We start from the raw sequence: 20,664 nt of genomic DNA, 5'->3' as shown, positions 1-20,664 counted from the left end.
TCACAGGCTATAGTATCCATTACGAACTTCAAATACCACATCTCAAACAATTTCGGTGGGTATTGTAGCTAAAATCGTCAAAATACCGAATATAGGGAGGTACTGATATATGGGGCCTATACGAAGACCTGGACCTGAACAGAAAAATTTCTGTCACAGACTGTAGTTCCCATAACGAACTTCAAATACCAATTTTGAAACAATTCCGGTGAATGGTGTCGCTAAAATCATCAAAATAACGAATATAGTGAGGTACCGTTATATGGGGGCTATATGAAGACGTGGACCTGCACAGACAATTTTCTGTCTTAGGGTGTACTATCCATTTTGAACTTCAAATACCAAATTTAAAACAATTCCCGTAAATAATGTCGCTAGAATCATCAAAATACCGAATATCGGGAGGTACTCATGAAAAAAATTATTCAATTGACAACATCTTATTGTCAAAATGTATATTTATAAATCCATTGTAAATGCTCAAATCAGAGATGGAAACCCAGTTTTTATGCAGTGAAATTTGACAAGGTAAATTAAAGAAAATGCAAACATGGATATTCTTATTTGAAATGACTTTACCTTCTTTCTTTCTTATTATCAGGCATGTCAAAAACCGTATCGAAATGGTTTGAATTTCGTAATTCATAATCCTTCGTTTTTTTCAGCTTCGTCAGATTTCGAACGATTTGGTGAACTTTGAATTCAGTGTAAATATGGCAACATTATATATTGAATATGGTAACATTAGGGGAATGAATGAGAAATCAAAAGAAAACGCATGATAAGAAGTGTTTAAAAGAGTTTTTTGTGCAAAGAGAAAAATTGCAATTGATTGCTCAATTTCACTGATCACACATTTGTGGAAAGGGCCACCAACAGTTTTTGGATTTTCCATTTTATTGTGACACAATTTTTTAACGTATACTGTGCAGTCTGACCCTGTCTTTTTCCACCATCGGGTGGTTCCGAGGAATTTTGTTTTTCGGTAAGTTGTGACCAACTTGTTTCGGCAACCACTCGATTACCTTTGATAAAGCCCCTCTGTAAATGCTGGCGGCTCTCCATAAAATCTATGACAATGGTTTCCAGTGCCGAATTCCTGTGCCTGCCCCTACAATATTAATTATTGATTAAACAGCACATCATTTCACAATACAAACTTCACCTATTTTAAGATAAGATAATATATATATGTGTATATATATATATATATATATATATATATATATATATATATATATATATATATATATATATATATATATATATATATATATATATATATATATATATATATATATATATATATATATATATATATATATATGAAATTATTTGAGATATCGCATTTGACGTTAGTAATGGATGTTATAGCCTGTGACAGAAAATTGTCTATGCTGGTCCAGGTCTTCTCACAGCTCCGATATAACGGTACCTCCCTATATACGATATTTTGATGATTTTAGCTACATTATTCACCGTTTATTTCAAGCTTCGAATTTGAATTTGGCAATGGCTAATGGCAAACAATGCCTATGTGGGTCCACGTCGTATAGACCCCAATAAAACGGTAATTCGGTATTTTTAAAATTTTAACAGAATTTTTTAAGGATTTTATTTTTTTGAAAATTTCCAAATTCGTTCCAAATGGTGGAGGGTATTCAAAGTTCGGCCCGGCCGAACTTACTGCTTTTTAACTTGTTTTATTTCTGTTGGCTTTTTGTTTATCTTTGTTATGTCGACATAGACTAATGAAACTATTGACGAACATATGCTCTCACCGCTTATCAACGAAAAAATTTATTTATTTATTTTTTTTTTTTTTAATTTAGAATTGCAGTATATTTATCAGTTAAACATTGTTCCATAACAAAATATAAGTGAAAATGACGTGATGGCATAGAAAAATATGTATTTTATAGTTGAGTAGGTCGACTGCGTCAATCAGCATGTTGACTATGCAAAAGCGACCTGAGAGCTACCTGCATAAAAAGACAAAACTAACTTTCAATTGTTTATGCATTCATTAGTCTATGATGTCGATTTTATTATACAAAACCAACAACAAAATCATTTGTTTTGTCAGTACCTCCCCATATTCGGTATTTTGACGAGTTTAGGTACAATACCCACCGAAATTGTTTGAGATATCGTATTTGACGTTAGTAATGGATGTTATAGCCTGTGACAGAAAATTGCCTATGCTGGTCCAGGTCTTCGCACAGCTCCGATATAACGGTATCCCCTATATACGATATTTTGATGATTTTAGCTACATTATTCACCGTTTATTTCAAGTTTCGAATTTGAATTTGGCAATGGCTAATGGCAAACAATGCATATGTAGGTCCACGTCGTATAGACCCCAATATAACGGCTATATTCGGTATTTTTAAAAATTTTAAGGATTTTATTTTTTGAAAATTTCCAAATTCGTTCCAAATGGTGGAGGGTATTCAAAGTTCGGCCCGGCTGAACTTACTGCTTTTTAACTAGTTTTATTTCTGTTTGCTTTTTGTTGGGTATTCTTATTTGAAATTACCTTCTTAATTTAACCATGATGTATATTGACTCTTATTTTTATTAAATTTTAGTGCTGCCAATTTCTTCTTGTATATAGCTGTTATAACCTAGTTTATGGATACAATGACACAACCATACAGAACAAAATTGCTTATTCCACATAATACTCTTCCAAGCAGATTGCCTTTTGTATTCATTAATACAAACGAAAGAAAAAATATATGCATATGATTTAGCAATAGATTCTGTTGAAATTTTCAAAGACACTTAACTTCCGATATTGTGACAACCTTTCCATGCAGTTATATATTAGAAAATAAAGTTTCTTAAACCAAAACAAATTCTATATGTGTTTATTGGGCTTTTATGGTCAAGTTAATTAAATGAAAATGAACGAATTAATTTCATATTCTGCTCAACGTTTCGTTGGCTTGTTTCCAACTTTTTCAAGAGCGTTTTTTTTTATTGAATTCTGGTTATAAATGAGAAACATATTTCATTATTAGAAGCATGAATACTTTTACAATATGTTGGGAATAATTCTTTCTTTCCATAACAACACTTGGAAATTGTACCCAACGTTTGCAGTAGCCATGGTAAAATTAAGAATGTAAAGTCATTTCAAATAAGCATTCCCATCTCTGCATTTGCTGTAATTTATCTTGTCACATTTTACTGCATCAAAAAAAATATTTTATTTTCTTTATTTCATTTATTTAGGAAACGTGGCCCAGTCCTTTTTGCAACATCGCTACAACAAAAAGTATAGGATAATTATTTTCAAATTCAGTATCGGGACTGGAAATGGGCTTGTTATTTTTAGAATTTTTAAGAATGAAATAAAATTAGTCTCCAATTTCATCCGCATAAGTGTTTCAATTTAAGTACCTATTTCTTTAGCGCGTTTTGCTGATTGATCCAGAACTTCATTCAAATGTATATTGGTATACCCGGATATAAGATGTACTTCGATGCCACCATTGAGTTTTAAAGAGGTTTCCTTTCGAATCACACTCAATAGCTTGAATCCCAATCAAATTATCGAAGAGAATTCAACCGACATGGATGATATATATTTTTGATGAGAAAACAATTCCTGAACTTTTACGGACAAAAGCTAACTAGCGCAATGTTTTAAAACCGAACCATCTGTAAAAATTATTTCAAAATTACCCTTCTTTAGTTTTTCCATATTTTGTTGAAAAAATTGTTGAATGACACAGGTTTATAATGGTTTCTCTAATAGAAGTCTACAAATTATGAGATATTGTCAAGCACAAGTTTTATTTTTCTCAAAATAAGAAGAAGTATAAAAAATTGCAGCTGATAAACTCTGCTTCTTCTTTTTTCTTTATTCTTTTAATTGTTGTGAAGTGTACAATTTAGATAGCAGTTGAAAGAAGTAAACGAATTTGCAAAATACAGAAAATAGGGGGGTACCATTATATGGGTGCTATACCAAAACGTGGACCTACATGGCCCATTTTCAATGCCAATGCCAAAAGTATGACAGAGATAATATACATTTGAGTAAAATTTTATCAAACTACTTCATTGCGTTCGGAAGCTGGAGTGATTTCCACAGACGGATGGATGTAAAAATCGACATAGAATTTTATGCTGATCAAGAATATATATACTTTGTGGGGTCTAAAACGTATATTTCGATGTGTTACAAACGGAATAACAAATTTAATATACCTTCCATACTATGGTGAAGGGTATAAAAATATTCGGGAGACAACAGAAAACAGTTGTGATGAAAGTCGTGATTCTTATTTTGTGAGGTCTGCAAATGATTTTAGGTCTTTAAGGTTTTTCGAAACTAAAATTTCCTTTGCGGGAAAAATATAAAAAACTGTGTATTGAAAAGTATTTTCTCAAAAATGTTTGGAGAAGCTGATAACAGTACAACACGAGGAAGGCTTAGAGATACGTAAGCAAATTAAGAAGTTTTTCCTAATTTTAAAATAAATATTTTTTATATCCAGATATTGTATCAGCTTTAAAACATTGAAACATATAAATCATATACATACGATATTTGCCCTAACAAGGCAAAACTACAAAATTGAGAAACGCTTTTTAACGGCAATCCAAAAAAAAGTTCAAGCAGACAAGTCCCACTAGTCAAATAAAGCCATGAAAGTAAAACTATAATGACGAGGCTCATTTTATTAAATAATTTTTATTAATACGATAAGTTTTTCTTTGTTAAATACCCAATTGAAACAAATTTACAAGTCTTTTCTTAAAGTAGGTTAGTTTGAAAAGAAGGGCTAAAACGATCGCCACATGTCCTTGTGGGCATACACTTAAGCCAGTATAGGCCTGAGCCAAATCACCGCAGTCGAAATCGAGTACTTCAGCATTGTAATGTAGTTTACGCCGATCACCGCAGTCGTTATCGAATTGTTTTTACTCGAAGTTGTACACGATGGGTAGTATGCTATCGAAAACAAAGTATGTAGTGATTTGTATGCGGATAAAGAAGCAAAAAGAAACAAGGACTTGGTGAAAGTATAAGTTTTATTCTATTTTAAATAGAATCACTTACACCTCTTCAGACAACGCTAAAGGACTAAATTTGTCACGAATATTATTCCTTATTAATGTCACTTTGGACTCATGCTCTGAGTCCGAATACGAGGAAAACAAATAAACATTTGCATTCATAACACATTTCTCCACATGTATTTAAACACAGAGAAGCCGTATAAATTTTTCAGAAATAACATATTTTGATCGCAAAAACTTATTTTAAAATTTTTATTAATTAAGACGAATTGTATGAATTATGCTTTTTTTGGCACACTGACTTTGTCTATTCAATCATTTGTTAAGTATTTGCTCAACATTGACCCCCAACAACAACACCCATTTTGACTCATGTCTGGCACTGTCAAAGGTTCGATTGTGGCTTGATCGACTCGACCAGTTGCATGGTGTTCTCAAAAAAAGCAGTATGTCGACGATGACAGCGAACCATGTCTTCGACATAATGGTGTGTCATTTGTGTACGTGTGCTCAAATTGAGCCTGCGTGTGTGTGTGTGTTACTCCGATGGTAGAGGAGAATTTGTGTGTGCGTTGTTATTGTGAAGTAATAAACACATTTAGAAATATAAAATGCGTATGTTTGTAATTTTGGACGGGATCTGACACTCACTGAAGAAAAAGGTTTCAACTTTTAAGTACGCAAATATGCTGAAATTTTATTTTTGGCATCTTCATAAACTTCTGATCATAAAACATCAGATACATTTTAAATTAAATTTATTAATTAACTTCTTATATAACTGAGGTATACGTTCGATAAATACTCTGTTCCAGAACTTGTAAGAATCTAGTTGTTTTGCAATTTTGTCGATAATATCTGGTACATGCTTGCAGTTCTGGAACAGAGCAACAATTTATAGTATTCTTCAATAACCAAATCAATTTTATAAATCAAATCAAAATTATAAATCAAATGGATTTTTTTATTAAGGAATTGTCAAAACGTTATTAATTATTACTAAGAATTCGTAGCGCAATCTTAAAAGCAGGTAGCGTTGGTTTATTGATAATAGTAGCATGTTGCTGCTATTTTTTGAAAGAACACATTTGTATGACATACTGTTCAACATCCTCATTTATTGGTCAATGCGTGTTATGACGATGGGTTTGAGTCTGACCGACATGACGAGACATCGAGCATTTGGTTGGATGTCACGTACTGTTATGCGTTTGATCAAACAGGGCATAACATGACGAGCGTTTTCTGTCCATTGCATAAACAGAGAAATATGTCGCATTTGCAGCCCTTTAATTCTTATTCGCTTCCAATTTCTTATCACTCTATGTTTACAGCAATGTAAAAAAGTAGTAGGCAAAATAAATTGCGATCGAATGCGGTGATCTAAAAATTACAGTGATCGAAATGTTTACAGCGATCGAAACAGAACTTGATGACGAATGTAGTGATTTGGCCCCTGTTGTGCGCTCTTCTGTTATGTCGTGGCCGGCCTCGTGGTGACATTAAAAGCCAGTTCAGACACTGCAATTTCTCGGACCTCCGCTTGAAGGATCGTACTATGATCGGACAAGCGGAAATAAAATAAAAGTCCCAGTCCTCATTTGTTTCCAGTCGGCATTTGTGATCCACATCCGTCGATCCACGAGTCTCTGCGGGAATTAATATTTCACAAGAGGCAGCTACAATTTTTTCAGGTATCCGGTCCGATACAATTGATTCTCCTGTTGCTACCTGTAAATTTTGACGGTATTTTTATTATTTATCCTCTCATTCGTTGCCCTCAGCCTTATGCCCGACGACCTATTCATATCGTATCTATTGGGTGAACATATAAAATTGTCTCTATAGCCCTAGTTGGCGTTGTTCTCATTGTACCGCAGATAGTTATTACATTTTTATCTATAGCTGTCCACCAGACTACTGTTGCATATGTTAGAACACGTCAGTGTGTCATCCTTGGATTGAAACCGCATTTTGACATTGTGACACAGTCAATAGTAAGTCAGTAGTTATTCAAAATTGAAGTTTCCTACAGTTCTAGTTCGTTGGTGGCTGTTAAGTAAAACCGCTACGTAGAAGGAACTTCGGACGCAAAATTATAAAGACATGCTACCGGTGTGAATTTAATCATTCCTCGACATTTTTTATATAGCTGTTTATATATGCTTTGACTCTGGTTAAAAAACCTTGGTCCGCATTTGTTGTTGTTGTAGCAGCTCATACAGCTGTTTTCATTTTCTGACTCCATTCAATCTAGTTCTGCCTACACTCCCACTGCGGCCGGTTCTATGCACCGGATTGACTCAGAGGAACAATCCTTTGACCAGGGGCCGCCAACCCAGAATATACATACATGTCCGCATTTGTCATTGCGGCGGATGCATACTCCGATTTCCATCTAAAAAGCTTTTAAAAAGTCGAAGTGGTTTCTCTGTTGACAAATTTGTTTCGATTTTCTACAAAGACCTAAAATGGTAAAGACTAGCCAAAATTCATTTTGAACAAATTTTTTGTGTACAATACATAGAGTAACAGCTCATGACAGAGTTATGTTACTATAAAAACCATAATTACCGAAAGGAATGGCAAATAAAATTATGAAAAATCCAAAAATCTGCTTTCAAAATTCTATTCCATAGACGTTTCCGAAAATTTGCATTTTGCCTTAGCGGTTTAAATCAGTTAACATTGGTAACTATGTTGTTATGATATCATAACAACAGAGGTATATTTTACAGGGTTGCCATATTTTGACTCTGTATTGTCCTATCTTTATACTTCTATGGCCCGTTCTTATATCTTCTCTTTATAGTCCACTTTTGTTATTCCTTACTTTAGGAAAAGTGAAGGATAAAGTTCACATTATCGGATTTTAGTTTAAAAATAATAAACAAAACGAATTTGTAATTAATTTCGTGAAATAAATTTATAATTCAGTTCTTCAATATAAAATAAATGATTTGCGTTATCCATTTCTTTATTTAAATATATATATTTTGCTGCTATTGTCATATTATCAATTTAAAATATGGCAACATGAATTCAGTAAACTTTACATTAAAACATAAAAGGAAGATTGTCTGGCCTTTTGCTTATCGGACAGTTTTTATTTAAACGAGACTTGTAATAACGAAAAACGATTTATGTGTTCGGAAACATCACTTTTTTATCTATCGGAAAGATGTAATAACCGGCCTATGTCTTTGTTTTCTACTCCGTTAGACTTATTTGAGGCAATTTAAAAACTCAAATCTTTTTTATATTTCTATTATTTTGGTGTTAATTCTATCACAAATAACATCTATTTCGCAAACTCTTCTATAAGAATAAGTAGTTATAGTCTTATTGGCATTAAAATTTAAACGTATGCCTTTACATCTATTGGAAACTCCCTCATTTTAGATAACATTATATTAAAATCTTGTATCGTTGTTATTATCAAGCATGTCAAAAATCGTATCGAAATGGTTTGAATTTCGTAATTCATAATCCTTCGTTTTTGTTTTAGCTTCTTCAGATTTCGAACGATTTGGTGAACTTTGAATTCTGTGTAAATATGGCAACATTATATATTGAATATGGTAACATTTGGGGAATGAATGAGGAATCAAAAGAAAACGCATGATTAGAAGTGTTTAAAGAGTTTTTTGTGCAAAAATAAAAATTGTAATTGATTGCTCAATTTCACTGATCACATATTTGTGGAAAGGGCCACCAACAGTTTGTGGATTTTCCACTTTATAGTGGCACAATTTTTTTAACGTATACAGTCCAGTCTGACCCAGTCTTTTTTCCACCATCGGGTGGTCCCGAGTAATTTTGTTTTTCGGTAAGCTGTGACCAACTTGTTTCGGCAACCACTCGATTACCTTTGATATAGCCCCTCTCTAGATGCTGGGGGCTCTCCGTAAAATCTATGACAATTGTTTGCAGTGCCGAATTCCTGTGCCTGCCCCTACAATATTAATTATTGATTAATTGATTAAACAGCACATCATTTCACAATACATATTTCACCTATTTTAAGATAATTACATTTTTGTACAAAATTCTTTTTTTGAGTTTTCCTTTAGTTTTTTCTCTTTGGTCCAGTTTATTATTTGTAATAATAAACTGGACCAAACAATCTGCCTGTCCCTACAATATTAATTATTGATTAATTGATTAAACAGCACATCATTTCACAATACATATTTCACCTATTTTAAGATAATTACATTTTTGTACAAAATTCTTTTTTTGAGTTTTCCTTTAGTTTTTTCTCTTTGGTCCAGTTTTTTATTTTTAATACCACATTATATGTATATATATATATATATATATATATATATATATATATATATATATATATATATATACCAAACAATGTGGTATTACAAATAATAAAGTGGACCAAAGAGAAAAAACTATATATATATATATATATATATATATACCAAACAATGTGGTATTACAAATAATAAACTGGACCAACGAGAAAAATCTATAGGAAAACTCAAAAAAAGAATTTTGTACAAAAATGTAATTATCTTAAAATAGGTGAAATATGTATTGTGAAATGATGTGCTGTTTAATCAATTAATCAATAATTAATATTGTAGGGGCAGGCACATTGTTTGGTATATCAGAATATATATATATATATATATATATATATATATATATATATATATATATATATATATATATATATATATATATATATATGGCTATATATATATATATACATATATATATATATATATATATATATATATATATATATATATATATATATATATATATATATATATATATATATATATATATATATACCAAACAATGTGGTATTACAAATAATAAACTGAACCAAAGAGAAAAAACTATAGGAAAACTCAAAAAAAGAAAAAGAAAATAGGTGAAATATGTATTGTGAAATGATGTGCTGTTTAATCAATTAAGTTGGTCACAGCTTACCGAAAAACAAAATTCCTCGGGACCACCCGATGGTGGAAAAAAACTGGGTCAGACTGGACTGTATACGTTAAAAAAATTGTGCCACAATAAAATGGAAAATCCAACAACTGTTGGTGGCCCTTTCCACAAATATGTGATCAGTGAAATTGAGCAATCAATTACAATTTTTATTTTTGCACAAAAAACTCTTTAAACACTTCTAATCATGCGTTTTCTTTTGATTCCTCATTCATTCCCCAAATGTTACCATATTCAATATATAATGTTGCCATATTTACACAGAATTCAAAGTTCACCAAATCGTTCGAAATCTGAAGAAGCTAAAACAAAAACGAAGGATTATGAATTACGAAATTCAAACCATTTCGATACGATTTTTGACATGCTTGATAATAACAACGATACAAGATTTTAATATAATGTTATCTAAAATGAGGGAGTTTCCAATAGATGTAAAGGCATACGTTTAAATTTTAATGCCAATAAGACTATAACTACTTATTCTTATAGAAGAGTTTGCGAAATAGATGTTATTTGTGATAGAATTAACACCAAAATAATAGAAATATAAAAAAGATTTGAGTTTTTAAATTGCCTCAAATAAGTCTAACGGAGTAGAAATCAAAGACATAGGCCGGTTATTACATCTTTCCGATAGATAAAAAAGTGATGTTTCCGAACACATAAATCGTTTTTCGTTATTACAAGTCTCGTTTAAATAAAAACTGTCCGATAAGCAAAAGGCCAGACCATCTTCCCTTTATGTTTTAATGTAAGGTTTACTGAATTCATGTTGCCATATTTTAAATTGATAATATGACAATAGCAGCAAAATATATATATTTAAATAAAGAAATGGATAACGCAAATCATTTATTTTATATTGAAGAACTGAATTATAAATTTATTTCACGAAATTAATTACAAATTCGTTTTGTTTATTATTTTTAACCTAAAATGTCATTGTGAAAAAAATGCTGTGACTACCAGTTACTTTTACATAAAGCTTGCCATATCTCTGTAAGAAATGCATATACTTTAAAGGAAAGATGTAATAATGATAATCCGATAATGTGAACTTTATCCTTCACTTTTCCTAAAGTAAGGAATAACAAAAGTGGACTATAAAGGGAAGATATAAGAACGGGCCATAGAAGTATAAAGATAGGACAAGACAGAGTCAAAATATGGCAACCCTGTGAAAATACCTCTGTTGTTATGATATCATAACAACATAGTTACCAATGTTAACTGATTTAAACCGCTAAGGCAAAATGCAAATTTTCGGAAACATCTATGGAATAGAATTTTGAAAGCAGATTTTTGGATTTTTCATAATTTTATTTGCCATTCCTTTCGGTAATTATGGTTTTTATAGTAACATAACTCTGTCATGAGCTATTACTTTATGTATTGTACACAAAAAATTTGTTCAAAATGCATTTTGTCTAGTCTTTACCATTTTAGGTCTTTGTAGAAAATCGAAACAAAGGGCATAGTTCCAGAGAAACCACTTCGACTTTTTAAAAGCTTTATTAGATGGAAATTGGAGTATGCATCCGCCGCACTGACAAATGCGGACATTTATGTATATTCTGGGTTGGCGGCCCCTGGTCGAAGGATTGTTCCTCTGAGTCAATCCGGTGCATAGAACCGGCCGCAGTGGGAGTGTAGGCAGAACTAGATTGAATGGAGTCAGAAAATGAAAACAGCTGTATGAGCTGCTACAACAACAACAAATGCGGACCAAGGTTTTTTAACCAGAGTCAAAGCATATATAAACAGCTATATAAAAAATGTCGAGGAATGATTAAATTCACACCGGTAGCATGTCTTTATAATTTTGCGTCCGAAGTTCCTTCTACGTAGCGGTTTTACTTAACAGCCACCAACGAACTAGAACTGTAGGAAACTTCAATTTTGAATAACTACTGACTTACTATTGACTGTGTCACAATGTCAAAATGCGGTTTCAATCCAAGGATGACACACTGACGTGTTCTAACATATGCAACAGTAGTCTGGTGGACAGCTATAGATAAAAATGTAATAACTATCTGCGGAACAATGAGAACAACACCAACTAGGGCTTTAGAGACAATTTTATACAATAGATACGGTATGAATAGGCCGTCGGGCATAAGGCTGAGGACAACTAATGAGAGGATAAATAATAAAAATACCGTCAAAAAAATTACAGGTAACAACAGGAGAATCAATGGAAAACCTTGTATCGGACCGGATACCTGAAAAAATTGTAGCTGCCTCTTGTGAAATATTAATTCCCGCAGAGACTCGTGGATCGACGGATGTGGATCACAAATGCCGACTGGAAACAAATGAGGACTGGGACTTTTATTTTATTTCCGCTTGTCTTATGACAATTGTTTCCTGTGCCTGCCCCTACAATATTAATTATTGATTAATCGATTAAACAGCACATCATTTCACAATACATATTTCACCTATTTTAAGATAATTACATTTTTGTACAAAATTCTTTTTTTGAGTTTTCCTTTAGTTTTTTCTCTTTGGTCCAGTTTATTATTTGTAATACCACATTGTTTGGTATATATATATATATATATATATATATATATATATATATATATATATATATATATATATATGTATGTATATGTATATATATATATATATATATATATATATATATATATATATATATATATATATATTCTGTATACCAAACAATGTGGTATTACAAATAATAAACTGGACCAAAGAGAAAAAACTAAAGGAAAACTCAAAAAAAGAATTGTGTATATATATAAATATATACATCAGTACCTATATTCGGTATTTTGACGAGTTTGTGTACAATACCCACGGAAATTGTTTGAGACAGGTCTTCGCACAGCTCCGATATAACGGTACCTCCCTATATACATATCGTATTGATTTTATGATTTTAGCTACATTATTATTTCAAGTTTCGAATTTGAATTTGGCAATGGCTAATGGCAAACATTGCATACATAGGTCCACGTCGTATAGACTCCAATAAAACGGATATATTCGGTATTTTTAAAATTTTAACAAAATTTTTTAAGGATTTTATTTTTTGAAAATTTCCAAATTCGTTCCAAATGGTGGAGGGTATTCAAAGTTCGGCCTGCTCGAACTTACTGCTTTTTAACTTGTTTTATTTCTGTTGGCTTTTTGTTTACCTTTGTTATGTCGACATAGACTAATGACGAACGAACCGCTTATCAACGCAAAAAAATGTATGAATTGCAGTATATTTATCAGTTAAACATTGTTCCATAATAAAGTATAAATGAAAATGACGTGATGCCATAGAAAAATATGTATTTTATAGTTGAGTAGGTCGACTGCGTCAATCAGCATGTTGACTATGCAAAAGCGACCTAAGAGCTACCTGCATAAAAAGACAAAACTAACTTTCAATTGTCTATGCATTCATTAGTCTATGATGTCGATTTTATTTTACAAAACCAACAACAAAATCATTTGTTTTGATTTGAGAGCGAGAAAAAATTACCAATGACATTATTGATGACACAACCGAAGTTCACGTACGCATAGAAGAGGAATTAGATTTACATTACCCATTATTGAAGACCCTTTAACAATATTAAATTATTAATATATGCATAGCAAATAATAATGTGGTTCCGTCTGAAATAGAAAAAGGAAATACAATACATAATTTTATATTCGTGCCTCCACATTTATATACCGATAATCAGGTAACACCATGTATTCATTTCAAAAGGCATTCAATAAAACAACTAAAACACAACATATCAAACACTTCCTATTGCAACATCGACACATTTTGGTAGAGGACAATGTACTGATCAATTTGAGAATTACTAATTTTATTACAGGGCCTACGACTATATTCTTTACCAAAAATGGCAATTCATAGGTTTTCTTATTTTTTATATATACCATGGTAGAATCAAGAAGGTAAACTCATGCAAACATATGTTTGCAATTTTTTCAAAATTATTCAATTGACAACATCTTATTGTCAAAATGTATATTTATAAATCCATTGTAAATACTCAAATCAGAGATGGAAACCCAGTAAAGTCATGCAAACATATGTTTGCAATTTTTTCAAAATTATTCAATTGACAACATCTTATTGTCAAAATGTATATTTATAAATCCATTGTAAATACTCAAATCAGAGATGGAAACCCAGTTTTTATGCAATGAAAGTTGACAAGGTAAATTACAGAAAATGCAAACGTGGGTATTCTTATTTGAAATGACTTTACCTTCTTAATTTAACCATGATATATACTGACTCTAATTTTTATTAACTTTTAGTGCTGCCAATTTCTTCTTGCATATAACTGTTATAACCTAGTTTATGGATACAATGACACAACCATACAGAACAAAATTGCTTATTCCACCCAATACTCTTCCAAGCAGATTGCCTTTTGCATTCATTAATACAACCGAAAGAAAAAATATATACATATGATTTACCAAAAGATTCTGTTGAAATTTTCAAAGATACTTAACTTCCGATATTGTGACAACCTTTCCATGCAGTTATATATTAGAAAATAAAGTTTCTTAAACCAAAACAAATTATAATTAGAAGCATGAAGACTTTTACAATATGTTGGGAATGATTCTTTCTTTCCATAACAACACTTGGAAATTGTACCCAACGTTTACAGTAGCCATGGTAAAATTAAGAATGTAAAGTCATTTCAAATAAGCATTCCCATCTCTGCATTTTTTGTAATTTATCTTGTCACATTTTACTGCATTAAAAAAATATTTTATTTTCTTTATTTCATTTATTTAGGAAACGTGGCCCAGTCCTTTTTGCAACATCGCTACAACAAAAAGTATAGGATAATTATTTTCAAATTCTGTATCGGGACGGGAAATGGGCTTGTTATTTTTAGAATTTTTAAGAATGAAATAAAATTAGTCTCCAATTTCATCCGCATAAGTGTTTCAATTTAAGTACCTATTTCTTTAGCGCGTTTTGCTGATTGATCCAGAAATTCATTCAAATGTATATTGGTATACCCGGATATAAGATGTACTTCGATGCCACCATTGAGTTTTAAAGAGGTAATCTTTATTTGATAAATTATATAGTTTCCTTTCGAATCACACTCAATAGCTTGAATCCCACTCAAATTATCGAGGAGAATTGCCACTTTATTAAGATTATTATTTATAGCGTATTACAGCGCTTATATTACTTCTACTAGCTCAACAGACATGGATGATATATATTTTTGATGAGAAAACAATTCCTGAACTTTTACGGACAAAAGCTAACTAGCGCAATGTTTTAAAACCGAACCATCTGTAAAAATTATTTCAAAATTATCCTTCTTTAGTTGTTCCATATTTTGTTGAAAAAATTGTTGAATGACACAGGTTTATAATGGTTTCTCTAATAGAAGAAGTATAAACAATTGCAGCTGATAAACTCTGCTTCTTCTTTTTTTCTTTATTCTTTTAATTGTTGTGAAGTGTGCAATTTAGATAGTAGCTGAAAGAAGTAAACAGATTTGCAAAAGACAGAAAATAGGGGGGTACCATTATATGGGTGCTATACCAAAACGTGGACATACATGGCCCATTTTCAATGCCAAAAGTATGGCAGAGATAATATACATTTGAGTAAAATTTTATCAACCTACTTCATTTCGTTCGGAAGCTGTAGTGATTTCCACAGACGGACGGATGGACAAAATCGACATAGAATTTTATGCTGATCAAGAATATATATACTTTGTGGGGTCTAAAACGTATATTTCGATGTGTTACAAACGGAATAACATATTTAATATACCTTCCATACTATGGTGAAGGGTATAAAAATATTCGGGAGACAACAGAAAACAGTTGTGGTGAAAGTCGTGATTCTTATTTTGTGGGGTCTGGGGTTTTAAAATAAATATTTTTTTATATTCAGATATTATATCAGCTTTAGAACATGGAAACGTATAAATCATAAACATACGATATTCGCCCTAACAAGGCAAAACTACAAAATTGAGAAACGCTTTTTAACGGCAATCCAAAGAAGTTCAAGCAGACAAGTCCCACTAGTCAAATAAAGCCATGAAAGTAAAACTATAATGACGAGGCTATAATAATTTTTATTAATACGATAAGTTTTTCTTTGTTAAGTACCCAATTGAAACAAATTTACAAGTCTTTTCTTAAAGTAGGTTAGTTTGAAAAGAAGGGCTAAAACGATCGCCACATGTCCTTGTGGGCATACACTTAAGCCAGTATAGGCCTGAGGCAAATCACCGCAGACGAAATCGAGTACTTCAGCATTGTAATGTAGTTTACGCCGATCACCGCAGTCGTTATCGAATTGTTTTTACTCGAAGTTGTACACGAAGTTGTATGCTATCGAAAACAAAGTATGTAGTTATTTTTATGCGGATATAAAAGCAAAAAGAAACAAGGACTTGGTGAAAGTATAAGTTTTATTCTATTTTAAATAGAATCACTTACACCTCTTCAGACAATGTTAAAGGACTAAATTTGTCACGAATATTTTTCCTTATTAATACTCATGCTCTGAGTCCGAAGACGAGGAAAACAAAAAAACACTTGCATTCATAACACATTTGTCCCCATTTATTTCAACACATCCCATTTATTTAAAATTTTCAGAAATAACATATTTTGATCGCAAAAACTTATTTTGAAATTCTTATTAAAGACTAGCACAAGACGAATTGTATTAATTATGCTTTTTTTAACACACTGACTTTGTCTATTCAATCATGTGTTAAGTATTTGCTCAACATTGACCCCCAACAACAACATTCATTTTGACTCATGTCTGGCACTGTCAAAGGTTCGATTGTGGCTTGATCGACTCGACCAGTTGCATGGTGTTCTCAAAAAAAGCAGTATGTCGACGATGACAGCGAACCATGTCTTCGACATAATGGTGTGTCATTTGTGTACGTGTGCTCAAATTGAGTTTGCGTGTGTGTGTGTGTTACTCCGACTGTAGGGGAGAATTTGTGTGTGCGTTGTTATTGTGAAGTAATAAACACATTTAGAAATATAAAATGCGTATGTTTGCAATTTTGGACGGGGTCTGACACTCACTGAAGAAAAAGGTTTCAACTTTTAAGTACGAAAATATGCTGAAATTTTATTTTTGGCATCTTCATAAAATTCTTATCATAAAACATAAGATAAATTTTAAATTAAATTTATGAATTAGCTTCTTATATAACTGAGGTATACGTTCGATAAATACTCTGTTCCAGAACCTGTAAGAATCTACTAGTTTTGCAATTTTGTCGATAATATCTGGTACAAGCTTGCAGTTCTGGAACAGAGCAAAAATTGATAGTATTCTTCAATAATCAAATCAATTTTATAAATCAAATAAATAATTATTGTTGCTAGTTTTTGAAAGAACACATTTGTATGACACACTATTCAACATCCTCATTTATTGGTCAATGCGTGTTATAACGATGGGTTTGAGTCTGACCGACATGACGAGACATCGAGCATTTGGCTGGATGTCACGTACTGTTATGCGTTTGATCAAACAGGGCATAACATGACGAGCGTTTTCTGTCCATTGCATAAACAGAGAAATATGTCGCATTTGCAACCCTTTAATTTTTCATTATTACCACATGTTTACAGCAAAGTAAAAAAGTAGTAGGCAAAATAAATTGCGATCGAATGCGGTGATCTAAAAAATTACAGTCATTATCGTGGACAACGCCATCGCATACGGTTGCTCTCGCAAGTGTTCGGATTGTGAATTAAGTGAAAAAAGTGACGCTATCGTTTGTGTAATTTTTTTAAAACGTAATTAAAGAAAAATAATTAAAAAATTCATGTTTTCACGTGAAAAACATTAAAAATTCTATTAAAGCTTACGATTTAAAAGAAAAACTTTGTTTTGTGAATTTTATCAAAGTGACGCTACAATTTTTATTATGCATTAAATGCAAAATCAAGTACAAGCTGTACTTGTACAAAATTAACTTTTTACTTTCGTGCCGAATACACAAAAATATGTGCAGAAATTAATTTAAAGTGTTTCAAATTCAAAATAAATAAACTTTTATCTAAAAAACTTTCAATTTTTCTCAATTTTTCTGATAACAATTTCCGCCAAACACGTGTTTAGATTCGTAAAACATTCAAGCATAGACGTAGCTGTACTGTTCATGTAACGGGATCTCTGTGGCGTCAGTATACAGAAACTGACACGCAGATTAGCACAAAAGCTAAAAGTGAAAACCACAAAACTTCATCATGGAGGAGGACGTGGTCATCCCTCCACCTCCATTGTCGCCGCGTAGGCAAACCACCAAAAAAGATAAACCGAAAATTAACCGCAACAGTAGTCGAAGTGGGAACAGAGTGGACGTCAATAAGAAGAAAAAACTGGAAGATGACGAACAACAGGGGAGTTTAGCGAAATGCGACGACGCCCCAACTACTAGCCTTTTTGAATCCAACCCAAATATTACAGGTAACATCTCCACAGGTAAGACCTTGCAATCATTGGTTAACAGCCCTAACAACCATAATTTCTTTTACGATTAAGACACGGTGCTAAATAACATCAATGAACTAACCTCCGAAAAAATCGGTAAGTTAAACGAAGCACAAACAACAACACTCAAGAATATCAAAGAAAAAATTTTAAACGAAATACTTAATTTTGATTTCCTCTTGGTTAATCCTAACAGGAACCCTAAAGAAAATACCAGCATCATCCAGGAGATTATCTCCACCAATTCCAAATAAACCATCATGGCACTCAAAATGCTACAGTACAATATACAAAGCATAAACAAAATCGAAAATAAAAACATCTTAGAACTCTTTCTTGAAAACGAAAAAATTGGCATTGCTCTTCTAATTGAAACCTGGGTCAGAGATGAAACAAGTACCAATCTTTGCAACTATAATTTCTATGGAAAAAAAGAGATGATGGTTACGGTGGTGTAGGCATCTATATTAAGCGCAGTTTTAAATATTCACTCATTAATTTTGACAATGAACATGAGGTAATTGGCATCTCTATTATGAATATCAAAAATCCCTTCAATATTGTTGTTGTTTACATACCTCCTAACTCAAATAGATCTAATTATATAGACATAATTACTGATGTTTTTCCGAAAATCAATTGTCTTAAACATCCTACCTTACTTGTTGGTGATTTCAACGCAAAATCCATCTCTTGGGAAAATACCCACACTGATCCTTTAGGTGATGTACTTGCCAGACTTGCTGATATCAACAACTTCTAATGTCTCAACACTGGTGAACCCACTTTTGTTTTAAATAACACTCATTCGGCCATTGACATCGCTTTTTCCAACAGTACTTTTTTCAACTTTTCTTGGTCAGTCAGACATAGTAAAATCACCAATAGTAACCACCTACCTATCATCATCGAAACCTGTAACAAAACAGCCATCAAAAATGGCAAAATACAACACAAAGAGAACCTCTTCAACGATATCAGAAGTATTATTGTTGAGGACAACTTCCAACAAACCAATATCAAGATAAACCAAGCCATATCTCGGAATACAATTGTGGTGGACTCAAATAATAAATATGTACCCAAACCATGGTGGAACTCCCAAGTAAATAATCTCTATAATGAAAGAACTACACTCAGAGAAATCTATCAAAGAACCAATTCATTTACTGATGCCTGTAATTTAGCGAGAACTGAAAGGAAATTTTACAATCTCATTGCCAAATTAAAAAAGAAAAACTTTAAAAAGTTACAAAGCGACATATCTGGGAATGTCCCCATTAAAGAGGTATGGTCTAAAATGAATAATGTTAAAAAATATCAAAGAATAAAGTCACCTAATAATATTTGGAGTGACGAACAGAATGAAAAATTCTTAGAACACATAACTAGCTCTTCACGTATCTGTTCAAAACCAACCTCCGTTGGTCTTATGTGTGCCCCCCAAAAAATATTTGAAGCCGCGCTCAAACCTTTAATATTAGAATACATAGAGATCAAGAAAATAGTTCCAAAAAGTTCTTATGCCTTCTCATTGGGTAAATCCACCACAAACTGTATTAACGACCTAGTTATCACAATTGAAATTCACAAGCAAAACAAAAATACTGTTGTTGGTGCATGCATTGACATCGGGAAAGCTTTTGACAACACTGATATTGGTAAACTGGCTCTTTTTAAATCTGGACTTAACACTCACATCATAAAATGGATCTATGATGGCATGTCACAGAGAACATTATTACTGGGTAACAAATCCATATCAGTTTGTAATGGAATTCCTCAAGGCAGCGGTTTGAGCCCCATACTTTTCAACATCTACACTGCTTCGCTACACCAAATAATTGACGATAACTGCAATTTTTTTTAGTTTGCTGATGATTTTTTCATCGTTTGACATGAGAAAACCATCAACAATGCCATACCTATGCTGCAAAGCAAGATAAACGAATTTCAGGAATTATGTGGTAAATTATCCTTACAGTTTAATATGGAACATAGAGATCAAGAAAATAGTTCCAAAAAGTTCTTATGCCTTCTCATTGGGTAAATCCACCACAAACTGTATTAACGACCTAGTTATCACAATTGAAATTCACAAGCAAAACAAAAATACTGTTGTTGGTGCATGCATTGAC

The 20,664-nt window shown here is 32.1% G+C and overlaps 1 protein-coding gene across 2 annotated transcripts; it reads left to right on the top strand.

Moving 5' to 3' along the window:
• Positions 1-18,119: 18,119 nt before the first annotated feature.
• Positions 18,120-20,339, top strand: LOC109613959 (uncharacterized). Of its 2 annotated transcripts, XM_020039151.2 has the most exons (3): positions 18,120-18,517; positions 18,578-18,622; positions 18,723-20,339. In XM_020039151.2, exons 1-3 carry the CDS (start codon positions 18,283-18,285, stop codon positions 18,824-18,826), a joined length of 384 nt encoding a protein of 127 aa, XP_019894710.1. In that variant the 5' UTR covers positions 18,120-18,282; the 3' UTR covers positions 18,827-20,339. The 2 variants fall into 2 exon arrangements, with proteins under 2 accessions (XP_019894710.1, XP_058984156.1); XM_059128173.1 differs by having other exon boundaries at positions 18,578-20,339.
• Positions 20,340-20,664: the final 325 nt, after the last annotated feature.

Source organism: Musca domestica, unplaced genomic scaffold, assembly GCF_030504385.1.
Source record: "Musca domestica strain aabys unplaced genomic scaffold, Musca_domestica.polishedcontigs.V.1.1 5, whole genome shotgun sequence".
In the NCBI taxonomy this organism is placed as follows: domain Eukaryota; kingdom Metazoa; phylum Arthropoda; class Insecta; order Diptera; family Muscidae; genus Musca; species Musca domestica.
The sequence above is the reverse complement of the archived record's forward strand: the minus strand, read 5'-3'. Positions and strand labels throughout refer to the sequence as shown.